Source organism: Trichechus manatus, unplaced genomic scaffold (assembly GCF_000243295.1).
Source record: "Trichechus manatus latirostris isolate Lorelei unplaced genomic scaffold, TriManLat1.0 scaffold00087, whole genome shotgun sequence".
NCBI lineage: Eukaryota > Metazoa > Chordata > Mammalia > Sirenia > Trichechidae > Trichechus > Trichechus manatus.
Window position 1 is genome coordinate 8,020,104 of NW_004444023.1, and position 19,629 is coordinate 8,039,732.

The 19,629-nt window shown below is 40.7% G+C and overlaps 1 protein-coding gene across 4 annotated transcripts in view; it reads left to right on the plus strand.

Moving 5' to 3' along the window:
- The window catches only part of LOC101350990 (zinc finger protein 350-like), a 23,371-nt gene extending 3,918 nt beyond the window's left edge, over positions 1-19,453 (plus strand). The window contains exons 2-7 of one of the 4 annotated variants that reach the window (XM_023736475.1): positions 1,128-1,172; positions 9,192-9,398; positions 9,984-10,289; positions 12,640-12,766; positions 13,044-13,139; positions 18,522-19,452. In XM_023736475.1, coding sequence (XP_023592243.1) covers positions 12,733-12,766; positions 13,044-13,139; positions 18,522-19,195 — 804 coding nt within the window. In that variant the 5' untranslated portion in view covers positions 1,128-1,172; positions 9,192-9,398; positions 9,984-10,289; positions 12,640-12,732 and the 3' untranslated portion in view covers positions 19,196-19,452. Of the gene's footprint in view, positions 1-1,127; positions 1,173-9,191; positions 9,399-9,964; positions 10,290-12,639; positions 12,767-13,043; positions 13,140-18,521 lie in introns of those variants that run through there. The other 3 variants (XM_023736474.1, XM_023736473.1, XM_023736476.1) reach the window with 3 other exon arrangements.
- The last annotated feature ends 176 nt before the right edge of the window (positions 19,454-19,629 follow it).

Consider the following 19,629-nt stretch of genomic DNA (forward strand, 5'->3'; position numbering starts at 1 on the left):
GCTTCACCACTGGGCTAAAAGGGTGTCCGGAGGCCATACTCTCGGGGTTTCTCCAGTCTGTCAGGCCAGTAAATCTGGTCTGTTTTTGTGAGTTAGAATTCTGTTCTACATCCTTTTCCAGCTCTGTCCAGGACCCTCTATTGTGATCCCGGTCAGAGGAGTTAGTGGTGGTAGCCAGGTACCATCTAGATGTACTGGACTCAGTCGGTAGAGGCCTTGGTAGCTGTGGTCCATTAGTCCTTTGGACTGATCTTTTCATTGTATCTTGTTCTCTTCATTCTCTCTTGCTCCTGAAGGGGTGAGACCAGTGGAGTATCTTAGATGGCTCCTCACAGGCTTTTAAGACCCCAGATGGTACTCACCAAGGTAGATTGTAGAACATCGTCTTTATAAACTGTGTTATTCCAACTGAGCTAGATGATCCCTGAGACCATGGTCCCCACAGCCCTCCACCCAGCAATTCAGTCCCTCAGGGAGTTAGAATCTTCTGTTTTGCTTGGCACTTTGAACACCTGCATCCATAAGCAAAGTCCAGTCTGGTCCATTCCAGAGCAAACCATCAAATTGCTGAAATTTATGCCAGCTCATGGTATCAGACATCTTCCTCTTCATTCATTTGGGTTCTGGTCAGCTCATCCCTAGCCATCCAAGCAGGTCATAGTGGGTACCAGCTGTAAGCTCGGAAGTTCACACACTCCTCCAGGCACTTCAGACTAGCTAGACCCTTCTCTCTCTCTCTCTTATCCCTAACTCTCGTGGGTTAGGTCAGCGGGCACCACCCATAAACTTAGGAGTCCACACAACTCCCTGCACGTCTGACCAGCTGCCATTTCTCTCTCTCTCATCCCAAGTCTCTGTGGGCTAGGTCAATGGGTGCCAGTGGAACATGTCCAAAATTAGCCCATCTCTTCCTTGCTGTGCTTTCCCCACTTTCACTCTTTGAGTGGACCCGGATGGTGACCTCAAGTGAGCAGACTAGGCTGTCTACTCGCCGGCTGCCTTTAACTGCCATCCTGGAAGAAGGTTCCCGCTGATGGGCACTGACTTTTCCTGCTTAGGTGCACCCAGACACAAACTGCTTGCTCAAAATTTAAAAACCAGAACAGTCATTTTTTGTTTTTTTGCAGGTCCTTCCTTCAAATGCAAGTCTCCTGTTCTTTCAGCAGTTTTAGGTGAGTCTGAATGTCTTATCAAATGCAAATTTCCTGACTATGAAGGTTTTGGGTGGAGCTCAGGTTTTTGACCCAAGACCACAATACTTGAACACAGAGCTACTGCATTCAAACAGCCTTTGTTTCCTTTGGGCAAATCCTAGTTCCCCTTTTAGCATATCCAATCAAGTATTGGTTGAAGGCGGAGTTACACGCTCTGTGTAATCAATAATATCCAGTATTCATTTCTATCGTACATTTTGGTCTGCTTTACACTAGGTAAGAGAAACATTCTGTATCCATAGTGCATTCAATAAACACATGACCTTTTTAAATAACACTGCAGTTTTATCTTCTCTAACCCTTGACTATTTTCCCATTCATATGCGTATGGCCTCGGGCCTCTAACTGGGTGGAACCAGTAGACCGTGGCCCCCTACCAATGATTAATAATTTCTTTTATGAGGATTGGCACAAAGCTGTTTCCTATGAGGCCAAGATTAAAAATGTCCCAAATGTCCAACTTTTTCAGTACGCTACCACTTCATCATTTCTAACATCAACTCCTCCTCCTCCCCTGAGCACTCTCCTCCTGTCCCTCGGGTCCATAATTCACTGTAATGTCTCACAGAACTCGAACTGTATCAAGGAAATGACTCATGCAGTTGTGGAGGTTGGCAAGTCCCAAATCCACGGGAGAGGCGTAGGCTTCTCGTAACTCATGTGGCCGCCAGGGCCAACGAGCCCAAATCGACAGACCAGATGACAGACTACTGGCTCACAAGGTTGTGGAATATGGCAAATCAGGTCAGATGATAAGACTGCTGGCCCATGGGACTGCAGAAACTGGTGAATCCCAGAATCAGCAGGTTAGATGGCAGGCCACTAGCTCAAGTTCCAAGAACCAGAGGTCAGAGAATGATGTAGGATACAGGTGCAGGGAGAGAGAGAGCCCTGCCAGAGCACCCACATATATACCTTTTATGCAGGCCACACCCCAGCAAAGGGTGTAACTTGAATAAGGGTTGGACTTGAGTCATGGCGTCCTGCAAGGCTGTGACTTAAGATGCACCCTACACTAATCCTCCCACATTAACATAGAAGTTAGGATTTAAAAGACATAAAACGGAGGATAATTAGAATAATTACATCAGATCACAAAATGTAGGACAACCATACAATACTGGAAATCATGACGTAGCCAAATTGGCACATAACTCCAGCCATCACAGGTTCCATATATCTTATTTGCATAGTCTTACTCAATCATTATATGTAAGTCATAAAGACTATGGCTGGAAGGCCTATATTAAGTAATTCATTACACCCCAAGCCATTCCAGATGTGGGTTTTCTCCCCTCAGCTGCAGCATAACATCTCTTACTTTTCTTTCAGCCATTACAGATAAAAACAACCAAAGTAACCATCTAAGATTCAAAACTTTTACTTCCTAAGCCCTTTTGTTCTTTCTCTTCCTAAGTCCCATGCTTCCATGAGTGTGGAGCCATTGCAACAATCCAGGTTCTGACACCAAGTATAAACATGGCGTGGGGGCAGTGTCTCACCTCCTTTAACTTCACAAGGGGAAAGGAGAAGTAAGATCAACAGCCTAACGCTGATTCCTATGAGGCGGTGTTCAGACATCTCTCTACCCGCCAACCTTTTTACTAATTTTGACAGCAGTGTTGCCTCCCACAGCACTTTCTACTTCTCTGTTGGGCTCAATAATTCATTGCATTGACCACACAGAACTCATAGACGATACTCACAGTTATGGGGTTTATTAGGGAAGTAACCGGTTACAGTTCAGGTTCAGGAATGCTCAGGGTACAGTTCTTCAATCAGGATGGCCTTTTCTGAGCTATGCCACAGGCAAGTATCTCACTGACCCTTGGCCCCTCCGCCTGGACTCTTACCTCCTCGAGCAAGTGTTAGAAAGCTCTTTCATCTCTCCCAGTAGGTGCCCAGAGGCACCCGACTCCACCAGTAAGCCTTGGCAAAAAGGCGCTCAGCTGTAGCTCTGTAGTTCGGCAAAACTAGCTCCGCCAAGGGTCTGGGGGCTCCTACTCCTCCAGGAAGCCTCCTGCCCACAGGCATTCAGCTTTCTTGCTCCGTGGACTTGGAAGCTTATCACGCCATCTCCTTGTTTTGGTGCCACTGCTTTTCACTATCTCGCATCATCTCTGGTGTTACAGCTTTTTCTCTCTGTCTCTTGGGTCAAAGAGGTTCTCGGCGAGGGATCCTGTGTCCAAAGGACATGCTTGCCTTCTGTCTCTTAAATATAGATTCAAAAATTCTCAACAAAATTCTAGCCAATAGAATTCAGCATCATATCAAAAATATAATAAACACCGCAGACAAGTGAGATTCATCCCAGGTATGCACGAATGGTTTAACATTAGAAAATCAATCAATGTAATCCACCACATAAACAGAAAAAAAGAAAAGAATCGCACGATCATCTCAATCGATGCAGAAATGGCATTTGATAAAGTCCAACACCCATTCCTAATACTCTCAATAAATTGGAGTAGAAGGAAAATTACTCAACAAAATAAAAGGCATCTACGGTGCAGTGGTTAAGTGTTTGGCTGCTAACCAAAAGGTTGGCAGTTCAAATCCACCAGCTGCTCCTTGGAAGCCCTGTGAGGCAGTTCTACTCTGTCCTATAGGGTTGCTATGAATCGGAATCAACTTGATGGCAGCCAACCTCATTCTCAATAGAGAGAGGCTGAAAGTATTCCCCCTGAGAAGAGGAATAATACAAGGATGCCCTTTATCACCTATTTAACATTGTGCTGGAAGTCCTAGCTAGATCAATAAGGCAAGAAAAAGAAAGAAAGGGTATCCAAATTGGTAAGGAAGAAGTAAAACTCTCCCTATTTGCAGACGATATGATACTATATGTAGAGAATCCTAAAGATTCCACAGGAAAATTACTGGAACTAATAGAAAGATTCAGCAGAGTAGCAAGATACAAGATCAACATATAAAAATCAGTTAGATTCCTATACACCAAAAAAGACGACTTTGAAAAGAAAATCAGGATAACTATACTGTTTATAGTAGCACCTAATAAAATGAAATACTTAGGAATAAATCTAACCAGGGACGTAATAAACCCATATAAAGAAAACTACAAAACACTACTGCAAGAAACCAAAGAGAACTACATAAATGGAAAAACGTACCATGCTGATGGATAGGAAGACTCAGCATTGTAAAAATGTCAATCCTACCCAAAGTGATCTACAGCCATAATGCAGTTCTAATCCAGATACCAACAGCATTCTTTAATGAGATAGAAAAACTAATCACGGATTTTATATGGAAAGGAAAGAGGCCCCAGATTAGTAATGCATTATTGAAGAAGAAGAATAAGGTAGGAGGCCTCACACTACCTGATCTTAGAACCTGCTATACAGCCACGGTAGTCAAAACAGTCTGGTACTGGTATAATGACAGACACATAGACCAGTGGAACAGAATTGAGAATCCAGACATAAATCCATCCACCTGTGGTCAGCTCATCTTTGATAAAGGCCCAAAGTCCACTAAATGGGGAAAAGAGTGACTCTTAACAGATGGTGCTGGCAAAACTGGATGTCCAGCTATAAAAAAATTACACAGGAACCATACCTCATACCATACACAAAAACTAATTTAAAATAGATCAAAGACCTAAATATGAAACCTAAAACTATAAAGATTATGGAAGAAAAAATAGAGACAATGCTAAGGGCCCTAATATATGGCATAAATAGGATACAAACCATAAAAATGCACAAACACCAGAAGATAAACTAGATAACTGGGATCTCCTAAAAATTAAATACTTATGCTCATCAAAAGGCTTCACCAAAAGAGTAAAAAGAGAACCTGCAGACTGGGGAAAAAAATTTGGCTACGACATATCTCACAAGGTTCTAGTCTCTAAAATCTATAGAATACCTCAACACCTCAATAAAAACAAGCAAACAAATAATCCAGTTTAAAAATGAGCAAAGGATATGAACAGACATTTCACTAAAGAAGACATTCAGGCAGCTAACAGACACATGAGGAAGTGCTTGCGATCATTAGCCATTAGAGAAATGCAGATCAAAACTGCAATGAGATATCTCACCTGACATTACTGGCATGAATGAAAAAAAAAACAAACAGAAAATAGCAAATGTTGGAGAGGTTGCAGGGAGATGGGAACTCTTATACACTGCTGGTGGGAATGTAAAATAGTACAGCCACTATGGAAAATGATACGGCACCTCCTTAAAAAAGCTAGAAATAGAAATACCAAATGATCCAGCAATTCCATTCCTGGAAATATATCCTAGAGAAATAAGAGCCATCACACAAATAGACATATGCACACCCATGGTCACTGAAGCATTATTCACAATAGCAAACAGATGGAAACAACCTAAGTGCCCATCAGCAGATGAATGGCTAAACTATGGTACATACAGACAAACACAATGGAATATTATGCAACGATAAAGAACAATGATGAATCTGCAAAACATCTGACTACATGGATGAATCTGGAGGGCATTATTTTGAGTGAAATAAGTCAATCACAAAAGGAAAAATATTGTATGAGACCATTATAAAACTCAACAAAACGTTTACACACAGAAAAAAACAATATTTGCTTTTACGAGGGAGGGGAAGAGTGGGGAGAGAAAATCACTAACTAGATAGACAAGTGTCAACTTTGGTGAAAGAGAAGACAATATACAATACAACTTGACCAAGGCAAAGCCATAGAAGCTTCCTAGATACATCCAAATATATTGAGGGACTGAATTACTGGGACTGAGGCTTGGGGACCATGGTCTCTGGGGACATCTAGGTCAATTGGCATAACATAGTTCATAAAGAAAATGTTCTACATGTTGCTTTGGTGAGTAGCGTCTGTCTTAAAAGCTTTCGAGCAGCCATATAAAATACATCTATTGGTCCCATCATGTTTGGAGCAAAGGTGAATGAAGAAAACCAGAGATGCAAGGAAACTATCAGTCCACAGGACTAATGGATCACATGAAACACAGCCACTGCCAGCCTGAGCCCAGAAGAAATAGACTGTGCCCAGCTACCACCATTGACTGCTCTGACAGGGATCACAATAGAGGGTTCTAGACAGAGCGGGAGAAAAATAAAGAACAAAATTCAAATTCACAGAAAATGACCAGACTTACTGGTCTAACAGACTGGAGGCGCCCGCAAAACCATGGCCCCCGGACACCCTGCTAACTCAGAACTGAAACCACTCCCAAAGTCCACCTTTCAGTTAAAGATTAGATAATAACACGTATGAGGAATGTGCTTCTTCATTCAATAAAGTATAGGAGTCCTAATGGGCAACACCTGCCCAAAGCAAAGACGAGCAGGCAGGACGGGACAGGAAACCTGGACAAATGAATACAGGAAACTTGAGGTGTAAAGGGAAAGGGGGAGAATGCTGACACTTGGCGGGGATCGCAACCAATGGCACAAAACAATTTGTGTATAAATTTTTGAATGAGAAAGAAATTTGCCCTATAAACTTTCACCTAAAATACACAGACAAAAAAACTTAAACCAAAAAAAAAAAAAAAAGTACAAGTCAATTATTAAGGGACAATATACAAGGAAGCATCCATTGCTTAGGCAAAGAAATAGAACATTGCCAGCACCCAATGATCCCAATCATACCCAAACCTCACACCCAAAGGTAATTACCATCCTGGTCTTCATACGAAGCACTTCCAGCCTTTTGTTTATTATAGTTTTACCATTTAGTGAATCATAATTTATTTAATTTTGTCTATTTTCAACTGAAAATAAATGAAATTTGTGTATCATAGATTTATTTTGGAGGGCTCAGGATTACTTTGCTCACTGTTATGTTTGTGAGAGTCATTCATGTTGTTAGAACTCACTTTGCTTTGTAACAGGAATTAGCAAACTTATTCAGCAAATGAGTACTTTGTAAATATTTTAGGCTTTGCAGGCCACGTGAGGTCTCTCATATGATTCTCTGTTTTTGTTTGGTTATTTAGTTTTATAATCCTTTGGAAATGTTAAAAAACATTCTTCCCTTTCAAAGGATGTATTTGCTCTATAGCATTCCATTGTTTGAATACACTTTATAGCAGTTTTTCCTATCATAGTACATTTGGGCTGTTTGATGTTTGAGCTGTTATGAATAATGCTGCTATAAAAATTTTACATGTCTTGTTCAAATGTACACTTAATTTGGGTGGATATATAGCTAGAGAGATACCTCAGACTTAAATTGTTAATTTGAAGGGTATGTATATCATCAATCTAATAGATGATATGTAAGTGTTTTCTAAAGTGGTTGTACCACTTTGCAGTTCTACCAACAGAATATCCTTCACTGTATAGTTAGTACTTTATGTGGCCTGTTTAAAATATGTTTCCATACCAGTAGTGCAATGGATCACTTTTATATGGCATTTCTCTTCATGGTCTTATAATTCCCACCAAATGATTGGGTGGCAGTATGCAAATAAGGTGCTTGTGGCCCATCAAGGGAATTGGATAGCTTGCTAATAATGCAGATAAGGTGTATGGCACCTGTCTGGGGATGGGACCATGCAAATAAGGTGTATGGATTCCTAATAAAGGGATTGGTTAGTTTTGCCATCCTGCTGGGCTTAAAATGAGCCATCCCAGAGGCAGAAAGGGGGAACTTGACTACCACCAAGAAGAAGAGATGGGAGTAGAGCATGTCCTTTGGGCCCGGGACCGCTTTGCTGAAAGCCTCATAGACCCAGAAGACAAAGAGAGCTGTAACCCTGGAGAAGGCAAGAAGCAGTGGCAGGGAAACAGCAGCAGCAGAGGCAGCAGAACCAGGAGACTGGCAAGAGATGGTGTAGTTGGTTTCCCAGCCATGGAGCAAGAAAGCTGAGCACCTTTGGGCAGGAGGCTTGCTGCTGGAGTGGGGTCTCTCTGGCCACTTGGTAAAGCTAGGCTTGCCAACCTACGAAGCAAAAGAGAGGAGCACCTTCAGGTAGGAAGCTTGCTGGTGGAATGCTTGCCTCTGGGCAGTTGTCGGCAGAGCTAGGCTTCCCGACCCACAGAGCTAGAGAGCTGAGCACCTTTGGAACAAGGCTTACTGGCATAGTGGGCTGTCTGTGAGCACTTATCAGTGGAACTGAAGAGCTTTGTAAAACCTGTCCAAGCAGGGTAGAGTCCAGGTCAGCCCAAGACGCCTGACGGGCCGGGGGACAGAGAGACACCTGCCTGTGAGTACATCTTAGAAGAGGCTGTCCTGATTGAAGAACTGTATCCTGAGTCATTTCTGATCCTGAATTGTAACCTGTTACTTACTTAATAAACCCCATAATCATGAGTATCATCTGTGACTTCTGTGTGGCCATTGCGGTGAATTACAGAGCCCAAAAGAGAAGTAGAGAGTGCTGTGGGAGGGACAGCTGGTGTCAGAAAGGTTGGAGAGAGAGGTATGTCTGATCTCCACCTCACAGGGATCAGTCTTGGGCTGTTGATCTTGATTCTCCTTCCCCTTTGTGAAGTTAGAGGAGGTCAGATGCCTCTGCTACACCATTTTTACAGTACCATAATGTCATCTTATCATCTTAAAGCCTTATTGACTTACCTTTCTCATTGAGAAATACAGTTAACCCTATATTGATTTTTGTGTATGTTGTGAGGTAGGGATCAACATTATTTTTTCTTCACCTGTATATCCAATTGTCCAAGCACCATTTTTTGCTAATAAAGGGATTGGTTAGTTTTGCCATCCTACTGGGCTTAAAATGAGCCATCCCAGAGGCAGAAAGGGGGAACTTGACTACCACCAAGAAGAAGAGATGGGAGTAGAGCATGTCTTTTACCCATGTCTTTGCAAATTCTGTATCTTACTTTATTGCCCAGGTATAGAAAATGTTCTGAGTCACCAAATAAAGGGATAGTCAGCAGTATTGGGGGCATTGTGTTAATGTGAGTACAAAGATCAGTGACAGCATCCCTACCCAGAGGGAGTGTACCATTCAAATTGAATTTTCCCTTCAGCCTATAGACCCTGACTTCCCAGCAGCAAAACAATCAATTGAAGGAAGAAGGAAGTTCCAGGATTTGGGAATTGTCATTTCTGGGGACACTCTTCACCAGAGGCTGATACATCTGAGCAGAAATTTAGACCTGATCCAGAAGACACAAAGGACAGCATCCCAGTTGCTGGTCATTTCCCGAAAACAAAAGAAGATAATGAAGACACAGGTGACTTTTGCTTTGTTTTATGCTTTCCTTTATTCCATAATAGATTTGTAGACACCTGTAAAACATCAGTTTAGTTAATCTGGAAAGTGTATATTTGGAAATGTAGGAGCTGGAGAGAAATAAACTTAGACTCTGACTTCAACAACAAGCAAAGCAGGATCCAGCATATTGTTCATAGGATTAACATCAGATTACTGATGTTGAAATATAATGTGTGACGGGTGGATTCTGAGGATTGCAGTAACTATCAGCTTACATATAATAATTGTCTCACCCAACAAAAAAGAAAATCATTATAATTTACATGATTAAAAAAAAAGACAAACCTGTTGCCATTGAGTTGATTCCGACTCATAGCAACCCAATAAGACAGAGTAGAACTGCCCCATGGGGTTTCCAAGGAGCAGCTGATGAATTTGAACTGCTGATCTTTTGGTAAGCAGCTGGGCTCTTAACCACTGTGCCACCAGGGCTCCATTTATATGATAAGCACTGATTTAAGGAGAAAGAAGATCAATTTCTTGGGGGATTTCAGTATTTCATGGGATTTTAGTCTTAGTAAGTTTCTTTGATGGTTTTTCCTAGAGGTGATGCGGTGGATGATGTCCTGAACAGCAGCATTCTCATAAATGCAAAAGCTGGTTTCCTATGGCTGTGTCTTCCAGGGTTCCTCATAGACCCCTGTAGGATTAGACCAGGTAAACTCAGTGGACACAGGAGACAAACGCAAGTTAATCTGTAGACTCAGCCTTGTGGTGGTCTGTGTTTATCCAGGAATGAAATGTAAACATCCTAGGAAAATGGAAGCATTGCACAACTTTCAAACACTTCTCAACGAACCCATGTTTGAATACAGACTTGGAAGCAGGAAGTTGAAAGTACTCTTGTCTGGTAATGGCTTGGATTCTTGGAAAGTATAAGATTTACTTTAGAACTTCGTCTCATCTTGGAAAATGCAGTCTTTCCCCATGTTCAAATCTACGTGTACCTGGCTTTTATTGCCTTTATTATTATTTTTTAAGTACACAAATTACTCCTGGATACATTTTAATGGTAAAAGTCTCAAATCATAACAAAGTACACATACCAGAAAATAGGTTCTCTTCCTACACATCTTTTCTGATCTCCTTTTTTAAATGACTGGTAGTGATTACTTCCTGCATGATGTATACGTGTATATTAGTTCCTGCATGATGTGTGTGTATATAATTTATACATACGTATACATATGCATAAATATGCATATATACAGAAACACATACATCTATTACCATATTTTCACATGAATGGCATCATATTACAAAGACCATAGAGGCCAACTTGAAGAGACTATCTTAGTTATCTAGTGCTGCTGTAACAGAAATACAAGTGGATGGCTTTAACAAAGAGAAATTTATTCTCTCACAATCTAGGAGGCTAAAAGTCCAAATTCAGAGTGCCAGCTCTAGGGGAATGCTTTCACTCTTTACTGGCTCTGGGGGAAGGTCCTTGTCATCAGTCTTCCCCTGGTCTAGGAGCTTCTCAGCAATGGGACCTTGGGTCCAAAGGATGTGCTCCCCTCCTGGTTCTTCATTCTTGGTGGTAGGAGGTCCCTATCTCTCTCTGCTCAATTCTCTCTTTTATATATCAAAAGAGATTGACTCAAGATACAATCTAATCCTGTAGATTGAATCCTGCCTCGTTAACATCATAGAAGTTAGAATTTACAACACATACGATAATCACATCAGATCACAAAATAGTGAGCAACCACACAATGCTGGGAATCATGCTTACCCAAGCTGACACACATTTTTGAAGGACACAATTCAATCTGTAACAGCATCTAAAGACAAATTACTGTATAACTGAAGAGCATTTCCATGAGTTCATAGTCATACTGGAAAAAAATAAAGCACATTTGTCACCAGCAGGGTTTGGGAGGGAACCAAGTATTTAATCTGAACAAATTTAAAGGAACGTAATCGTACGTATAAGGTCTTTTTATGTTTAGAGGTTGACCTTGACTTTAAAAAATACATTCTCCATCTCTATAATTTTGTCATGTCAAGAATGTTATATAAACGTAATCATACAGCGTGTAACCTTTTGGGATAAGTGGATTAATGAGTTCCAAGGGTAAGTTAGGAGGAAAGGGAGGGAAGTTTCTCAGGCTATAAAGGTACTGTGAAGCATCCTTGTGATGGAACGGTTTAATTTCTTTCTTTTAATTGTGGTAAAATACACATCACAAAACTTTGCTGTTTCAATGTATTTTAAGTGTACAATTCAGTGACATTAATCACATTTGCCCTCTTGTGTACCCATCACTGTGTTCTACATGGCAATCACAAGAGCCTATGTATGGGATAACGCTGTGTAGAGCTAACTAAACACGCACACAAAGAGGTCATGTAAGCTGGTAAATCTAAATAAGGTAGACTGATTGTATCAATGTCAGTTTGCTGATTAGTATATTGTACTACAGTTACGCAGTATGTTACTATTGCAGAAAACCTGGTGAAGCGTATATGTGATCTTAGTTTCCTAGTGCTGCTGTGGGTATTTAACGAACAGAAATATATAATTTAACCAACAAATTTATTTTCTCACAGTTAAAGAGGCTAAAAAGTTCAAATTCAGGGTGCCAATTGTAGGGGAAGACTTTCTCTGCTGTGGGGGAAATATCCTTGTCTCTTTCAGCTGCTCTTTCTTGGATCCTTAGTGATGTCCATGTGGCAGCAATCTTTTTCATTTGTTCTTCCTTGCTACTGACACGTCAAGTCTCTTCACTGTAGATTCTGATATTGGTTGTGAAGACTCATGTTTAATGTAGTAACATGTTTTATTCCCTCAGATGTCACTTGCATTATGTTTATCACTTAGCGGATAGGTGGCCAAATACGCAAGCACATACATGCGCTAACACACACGTGTTTATATACACACATATATGTACATCTACACACACACGTGTGTGTATGTATGAATATATGTGAATGTGAGATGTTCCTTGGTTATCAAGAGGATTTAGTTGCTCCACATTATGCAAACATCTCATTTGATGAATGGATGGATGATTGAATGCACAATTACAGAATGTTTTCTTATGAGTTTTCTTTTTTTATAAGATATTTTTAAAAACAACATTAAGTATGTAGATGCAGCCTGTATAGAGAAAATGAGCAGAACAATGGCCTTCACGTTTCATTTATATCATCAAAAGTATATCACTTCACTAAACAGGACCCTGTTGTAACAGGTATCACTTACATTCGATGATGTGGCTGTGAAGTTGACCTGGGAGGAGTGGCAGCTCCTGGACCCTGCTCAGAAGGACCTGTACCGGGACGTGATGTTGGAGAACTATAGCAATCTGGTGTCTGTAGGTGAGGACAGCTTCCCCGTGTCACTTGGGGTGCCCAGTCAGTGACCTTTCTTTTCTCAACCATTAAAGGTTTTGAAGTGTCTCTGGTGCTCTGAAGTGGTAGATTCTCAGTTTAAACTCTGACCCTAGATAAGTGGGTATATACTCCCTCTCCTGTGAAAATGTCCTTTACTGTGTATGTATGGAAATTATTTTGTCCCAAATATAACATTGTGCAGTCCCCACAAACCCAAGTCACATTTGGTGTTGTCTAAGTCTCTGTCATTTCCCATGAACAGGGTATCAAGTTAGTAAGCCAGATGCACTATCCAGGTTGGAACGAGGAGAACCACCATGGAGTATAGAAGACAAAATCCATACTCGAACCTTTTCAGGTGAGCAAATGAAAACCTTCAAGGGGGGAAGGCTGTGGAGTCACATTCTAGTGAGAGAAGGTGTCACAGCTGTGGAGGGTGTCTGAGGATTCATAACAGTGCCACCACATATCCCTCCCCAACACGTATCCCTCTCCTATGTGGAACCTCTTTTTTTTGTTGTTGTTGAGTTCAGAGAGAAATATACCCCTTTGCCTCTTCTGAGATCAGATCCTTGTTTATTTGTTCTACATCTTGATATTTTTGTTCGTATAGTTCTCTTCTTTCCAGGATTCTAAAATCTTTCCCTTCTTCATGTCCTTCCACTTGCCTTTGAAATTCCACCTTTCAAAGAGAAAACTTTGAGTTCATAATAGTCTACTGAGTAAAGCACCTTCCTCCCCCATTAGGTAATACTGATTTCACATCCTAACATCCAACCCCATCTTAAATGTTGTGTGCGCTCAGTAAACTGGTCTCTCATTGTGCTTTTATCTGCTTCCTTAGCTTCTGTTTTCTCTTTCTCTGACGGTCTCCAAAAGTTTGTTCTCCCTTTTCTCATATGTTGTCATAACCTTTAAAGTTTCCTTCATTCTAATGAATTAAGCTCCTTCTGTTCCCTAGGAGACTGCCATTTGACACCTCCCTTGATATTGTCTAACGTAGACTTTAACCAGTTGCCATTGAGTTGACTGCAACCCATGGTGATCTCATGTGTGTCAGGAAAACTGTGCTGCATAGAATTTTCAGTGGTTGATTTTTTGGAAGTAGATTGCCAGGCATTTCTTCTGAAGTGCCTTTTTGTAGACTTTAGCCTCTAACTTTTGTTTAGCAGCCAAGGATGTTAACTGTTTGCATCACCCAGGGACTGCAAGTAGACTTTAATTCTATGTATTTTGCTTATCTTGACAAAACTAATATCCCAATATCCCCAGGGAACTATTACCATATTCTTTCCCAGGCAATTCTATATGTTTAGGTTTTACCACTGTATATCTTAAATTCTACTCATCTTGTCATTATTTTGAATTCTACCTATGTCAGATCCCTCTGCTTTACAGGTCTCTGTATGATGATTTCTTAACTAGTGCAGGTACAGCATGAGGAGAAAGGTGACAGACCCCACAACCAGTGTGGCAACTTGTCTGCTTCTAGAGATTATGTGCTCCTTTGTCCTGTTGTAATATTCCCTAAGGAATATTGTTTTCCTCTTCCTGTAGGAATGTTAACTACAGGAAGTTTCCAGTAAATGTGGAATTAGTGTTTTGAGAAAGTTGGTTTGATGGTGGTCTACAGAATGAAGAAAAGGCACATGTTAGGAACAGGATTACCAAGCAAGAATTAGGCCTTTGGCCTAGGCTGTCTTTGGCCTCCCTGACGTTGCCCTCTCCATTGTTACATGACCCAGCTGATACCGGTGTAGAAGTTTTGTTCAACTCTGTTAACTGCATTCCTAGTAACAGATTTCTGCTGTCACCACCGACTGCTGCAGGGCCATTTGTGGGCCTGTCGCCACTGGCTCTGCCACAGGGCCCCTTCCAGGCCTCTCAGTATCTTCAGTGTTACAGCACTCAACCCGTTTCAGCTCTTTTAGAAGGATCCTAGCATCCTCTCTCTCTGCTTTTCTCTTCTCTTTTCTTTCTTCATTCTGCTTCTGTCTGCCTGCCACTGTGGGGTTGGCTGCATATATAAGCAAACTCCTTATCAGTTTCAAGGCATGGCCATGAGCTGACTAATCCCCTCTTGGTAGGCCACAGACACCTCATTTGCATAGTCTATTGACCAATCCCTGCGAAGTATCTACCAATCACAGGGCAGTCTGTAGCCCAGAGCCAAACAAAAACTATGAAACCACAAGTTCTTTACAGCTTAACTAGGAAATGTCAGTCAACCTGGAAAAAAGTAACAAACCCTCTGGAGTAGAAAACTAGGGCAAAGGTAACTCCTCAGGGCTTAGGGGGAAAATCTCTCAAGCTGTTTTTCCAAAGAACCAAGGCAAAAGGCCACATCAAGGAAGTCATCTCACCACAGCTCCATAAACATGAGGAATGTGTGTGTGTGTCCCCAACACCAGCACCATGTCTGGTACATAGTTGTGATTCAGTGAGGATTTGTGGAATGAATCTGTTCTTCCCCAGATTGGATCAAGTGGCCCTCCAACGTCTGTGGTCTGCTGCTTGGAGTGACTTGCTTGTATTTTACAGTTTCTGTATGTTTTGCAAGATCTTATTGAGGAACAGCCAAATACATATTTATTCCTTATGTACTATCTCAACTTTTTTCTACACTAACTGCTTTTACCTTTTGGGTTGTTTATATTGTGGTTTTAACCAGTGTGCAAGGAACATTAAACATGAAGTTTTATTTATACTCATATCATAGGACTGTCACTAAAGAGCCACTTCACATCAAAGCATTTTTAAAAATAGCTTTATTTCAAATCAAGATGATGGAAGGATTCATTGTTCTCTTCTTTTCTAGAAATCCAGAAAATTAATGATCGTCTGTTGGGGCACATGCCAAATGAAAGCAGGGTGAATAGAATAGAACAAAGCTATGAAGATAATGCATTTGAAACTATTATTCATCAGCACTAAAGTCATTGTGCTTTAAGGCAAGGTCGTAGTATATTTGACTTATGTGAAAAACTGAAATCGATTTTAACATTAATCAGAGCAGAAGATGTAAAATAAAGAACTCTGCTAAGTTTAATGGAGAGGAGGAAATCTTTCTTCATGCCAACATGAGCAATTTCATACTGAATTTAAATACCATGAGAGTCAAAAAACCAACAACATGAAGTACCAACTGACTGAACACCATAAAACTGACAAGATAGAAAAACTGCATATATGTTGTGAATGTGGGAAAGCCGCCTTCTGGAATTCTGTGCTTGTGAATCTCAGATGATTCATATAGGAAGAAACCCCCATAGATGCAGTCTATGTGGCGAAGTGTTCTCTAAAAAGTACATGATCACTAACCATCGGAAAGCTCACACAGGAGAAAAACCTTATGAATGCAAAGAAAGTGGCAGAGCATTTGTTACAAAATCAGGGCTCATTGTGTCTCAGAAAACTCATACAAGAGAGAAACCCTTTATATGTAGTGAATGTGGAAAATGCTTCAGCCACGAATTAAGTCTCATTGTTCATCAGTGAACTCATAGTCATCCTGTGCATGCACAGACTGGCACAGTCTTCATCAAGAAATCATGGCTCACTAGACATCAGAAAACGCATAAAGAAATAATTTCAATGCAGTGAATGTGGGAAAGCCTTCAACTGAAAGAAACAACTACTTTTACATAAAAATATTCATACAGGAGTTGTTCTTGTTGTCAGATGCTGTCAAGTCGGTTCTGACTCAGAAAACCCTGTCTACAACAGAACAAAACACTGCCCAGTCCTGCGCCATCCTCACGGTTATGTTTGAGCTCACTGTTGCAGCCACTGTGTCATCCCATCTCATTGAAGGTCTTCCTCTTTTTCGCTGACCCTCTACTAACCATGATATCCTTTTCCAGGGATTGGTCTCTCCTTATAACATGTCCAAGGTACTGAGATGAAGCCTCACCATCCTCGCTTCTAAGGAACATTCTGGCTGTACTTCTTCCAAGTCAGATTTGTTGGTTCTTCTGGCAGTCCATGGTATATTCAATATTCTTCACCAGTACCATAATTCTAAGGCATCAGGTCTTCAGTCTTCCTTATTCATTATCCAGGTTTCACTGCATATGAGGTGATTGAAAATACTATGGCTTAGGTCAAGTGTACCTTCGTCCTCAAAGTGACATCTTTGCTTTTAAACAATTTAAATAGTAAATAGGTCTCTTGCAGCAGATTTTCCCAGTGCAACATGTCACTTGATTGCTAGACTCCTGCTTCCATGGATGTTGATCGTGGATCCAAGTAAAATGAAATTCTTGACAACTTCAGTCTTTTCTCCGTTTATCATGATGTTGCTTATTGGTCCAGTTGCGAGGATTTTTTTTTTCTTTATGTTGAAGTGCAATCCATACTGAAGACTGGTCTTTGATCTTTATCAGTATGTGTTTCAAGTCATTTTTGCTTTCAGCAAGCAAGGTTGTGTCATCTGCATGTCACAGGTTGTTAATGAGTCTTCCTCCAGTCCTGATGCCCCATTATTCATATAGTCCAGCTTCTCAGATTATTTGCTCAGCATACAGATTGAATATGGTGAAAGGATAGAAAGTTGACACACACCTTTCCTGATTTTTAAACCAAGGAGTCTCCCCTCATTCTATTCAAAGCACTACCTCTTGATCTATTTATAGTTTCCTCATGATCACAAGTGTTCTGGAATTCCCATTCTTCACAGTGTTATCCATAATTTATTAATATCCTTATAGTGGAATGTCCTTGCATAGTCAGTACAACACAAGTAAATATTTTTCTGGTATTCTCTCCTTAGCCATGATCTATCTGACATCAACAATGATATCCCTCTTTCCACATCTACTTCAGGATCTGGCTTGAATTTCTGGCAGTTCCCTGTCAATGTACTACTACAACCATTTTTGAATGCTCTTCAGCTGAATGTTACTTGAGTGTGATATCAGTGATACTGTTTGATAATTTCTGCATTCTGTTGGATCACGTTTCTTTGGATTGGGCACATGAATGGATCTCTTCCAGTTGGTTAGCCAGGTAGCTGTCTTCCAGATTTCTTGGCATAGATGAGTGAGCGCTTCCAGGGTTGCATCAGTTTGTTGAATCATCTGGATTGGTACTCTGTCAATTCCTGTAGTTTTGTTTTTGCCAGTGTGTTCAGTGCGGCTTGAACTTCTTCCTTCAGTACCAGCGGGTCTTAATCATATGTTACCTCCTGACGTGGCTGAACGTCAAGAAATTCTTTTTGGCACAATAACTGTGTATTCCTTCCATCTTCTTTTGATGCTTCCTGCATCGTTCAGTATTTTGCCCATAGAATCCTTCAGTATTGCAACTCGAGGCTTGAATTTTTTCTTCTTTTCTTTCAGCTTGAGAAATGCCAAGTGCGTTCTTCCCTTTTGGTTTTCCATATCCAGTCTTTGAACATTTTATTATAACACTTTGTCTTCTCAAGCTGCCCTTTGAAATATTCTGTTCAACTCTTTTACTTCATCATTTCTTCCGTTTGCTTCAGCTACTGTCTGTTCAAGAGCAAGTTTCAGAGTCTCTTCTGACATCCATTTTGGTCTTTTCTTTCTATACTGTCTTTTTAATAAGCTTTTGCTTTTTTTGATGTATGATGTCCTTGATGTCTGGTCTTTGTCATTAGTGTTCAGTGCTTCCAATCTGTTCTTTAGATGGTCTCTAAATTCAGGTGGGATATACTCAGCATTGTACTTTGGCTCTCATGGACTTATTTTAATTTTTTTTCTTTAATTTTTTCATACAGGAGAGAGGCCCTATATATGCAGTGAATGTGGAAAATGTTTCATCCGAAAGTTAAGTCTCTTTGTTCATCATCGAACTCATAGGCAATTGTCCTATGCATGCATAGACTGTGGCACAGTCTTTCTCAAGAAATCATGGCTCACTAGACATCAGAACACGCATAAAGTAAAGAAATACTTTCAGTGCAGTGAATGTGGGAAAGCCTTCAACCAAAAGCAACAACTAAATTTCCATGAAAGAATTCATACAAAAAAGAGACCCTATGTCTGCAGTGTGTGTGGAAAAAATTTTGCCTCCATGCTTGATCATTTTAACCATAAATTAATACACACAGGAGAGAAATATGTAGATTCAGTCAATGTGGAAGACCCTTCTGCAGCGAGTCACAGCTCATCACATACCAGTGATCTAACACAGGATAAAAACCCTGTTAGTACAGTGACTCTGCAAATGCCTTCTGTGGCATCTCAGTCTTCATTAAACACCAGTGGACTCCTAACAAATAGGAATATAGTCATTGTGGGACAGCCTGTTGCCAGATGTGAACCCTCAGGAAATAACAGAGAGTTTGTACCGGAGAGAAACCTTATTAATCCAGTGAATGTGGTGGTGCCTTCGGGGATCAATTATGTCTTACTTTATGTTGCAGAAAATGTTACTCTTCAGCTAATCTAGTGTAGTGCAGTGAATTACTTAATATGGCCCCTCTACCCATAGTCTTTGTGACTCCCACACAATGATTCTGTGGGACTATACAAATAAGGTGCTTGTGGCTCACCAACGGGATTGGACAACTTGCTGCTAATGCAAATAAGAGGTATGGAACTGGTGATTTTAAGATTATTTGTCAACTTGGCTGGGCTATGATTTTCAGTGGTTTGACAGTTATGTAATGATGTAATTTGTCAGTTATGTAATGGTGTAGTCATCCTCCATTTTGTGGTCTGGTGTGGTTGTCCTACATTTTGTGATTTGATGTAATTATCCTCTATTTTCCGATGTGTTGTAAATCCTAGCCTCTGTGCCTGTGGTTATGGTCCCATTTGGGGTTGAGTTTTTCATTATGTTAATGAGACAGGATTAAGGTGGCATATATTTTGAGTCATCAC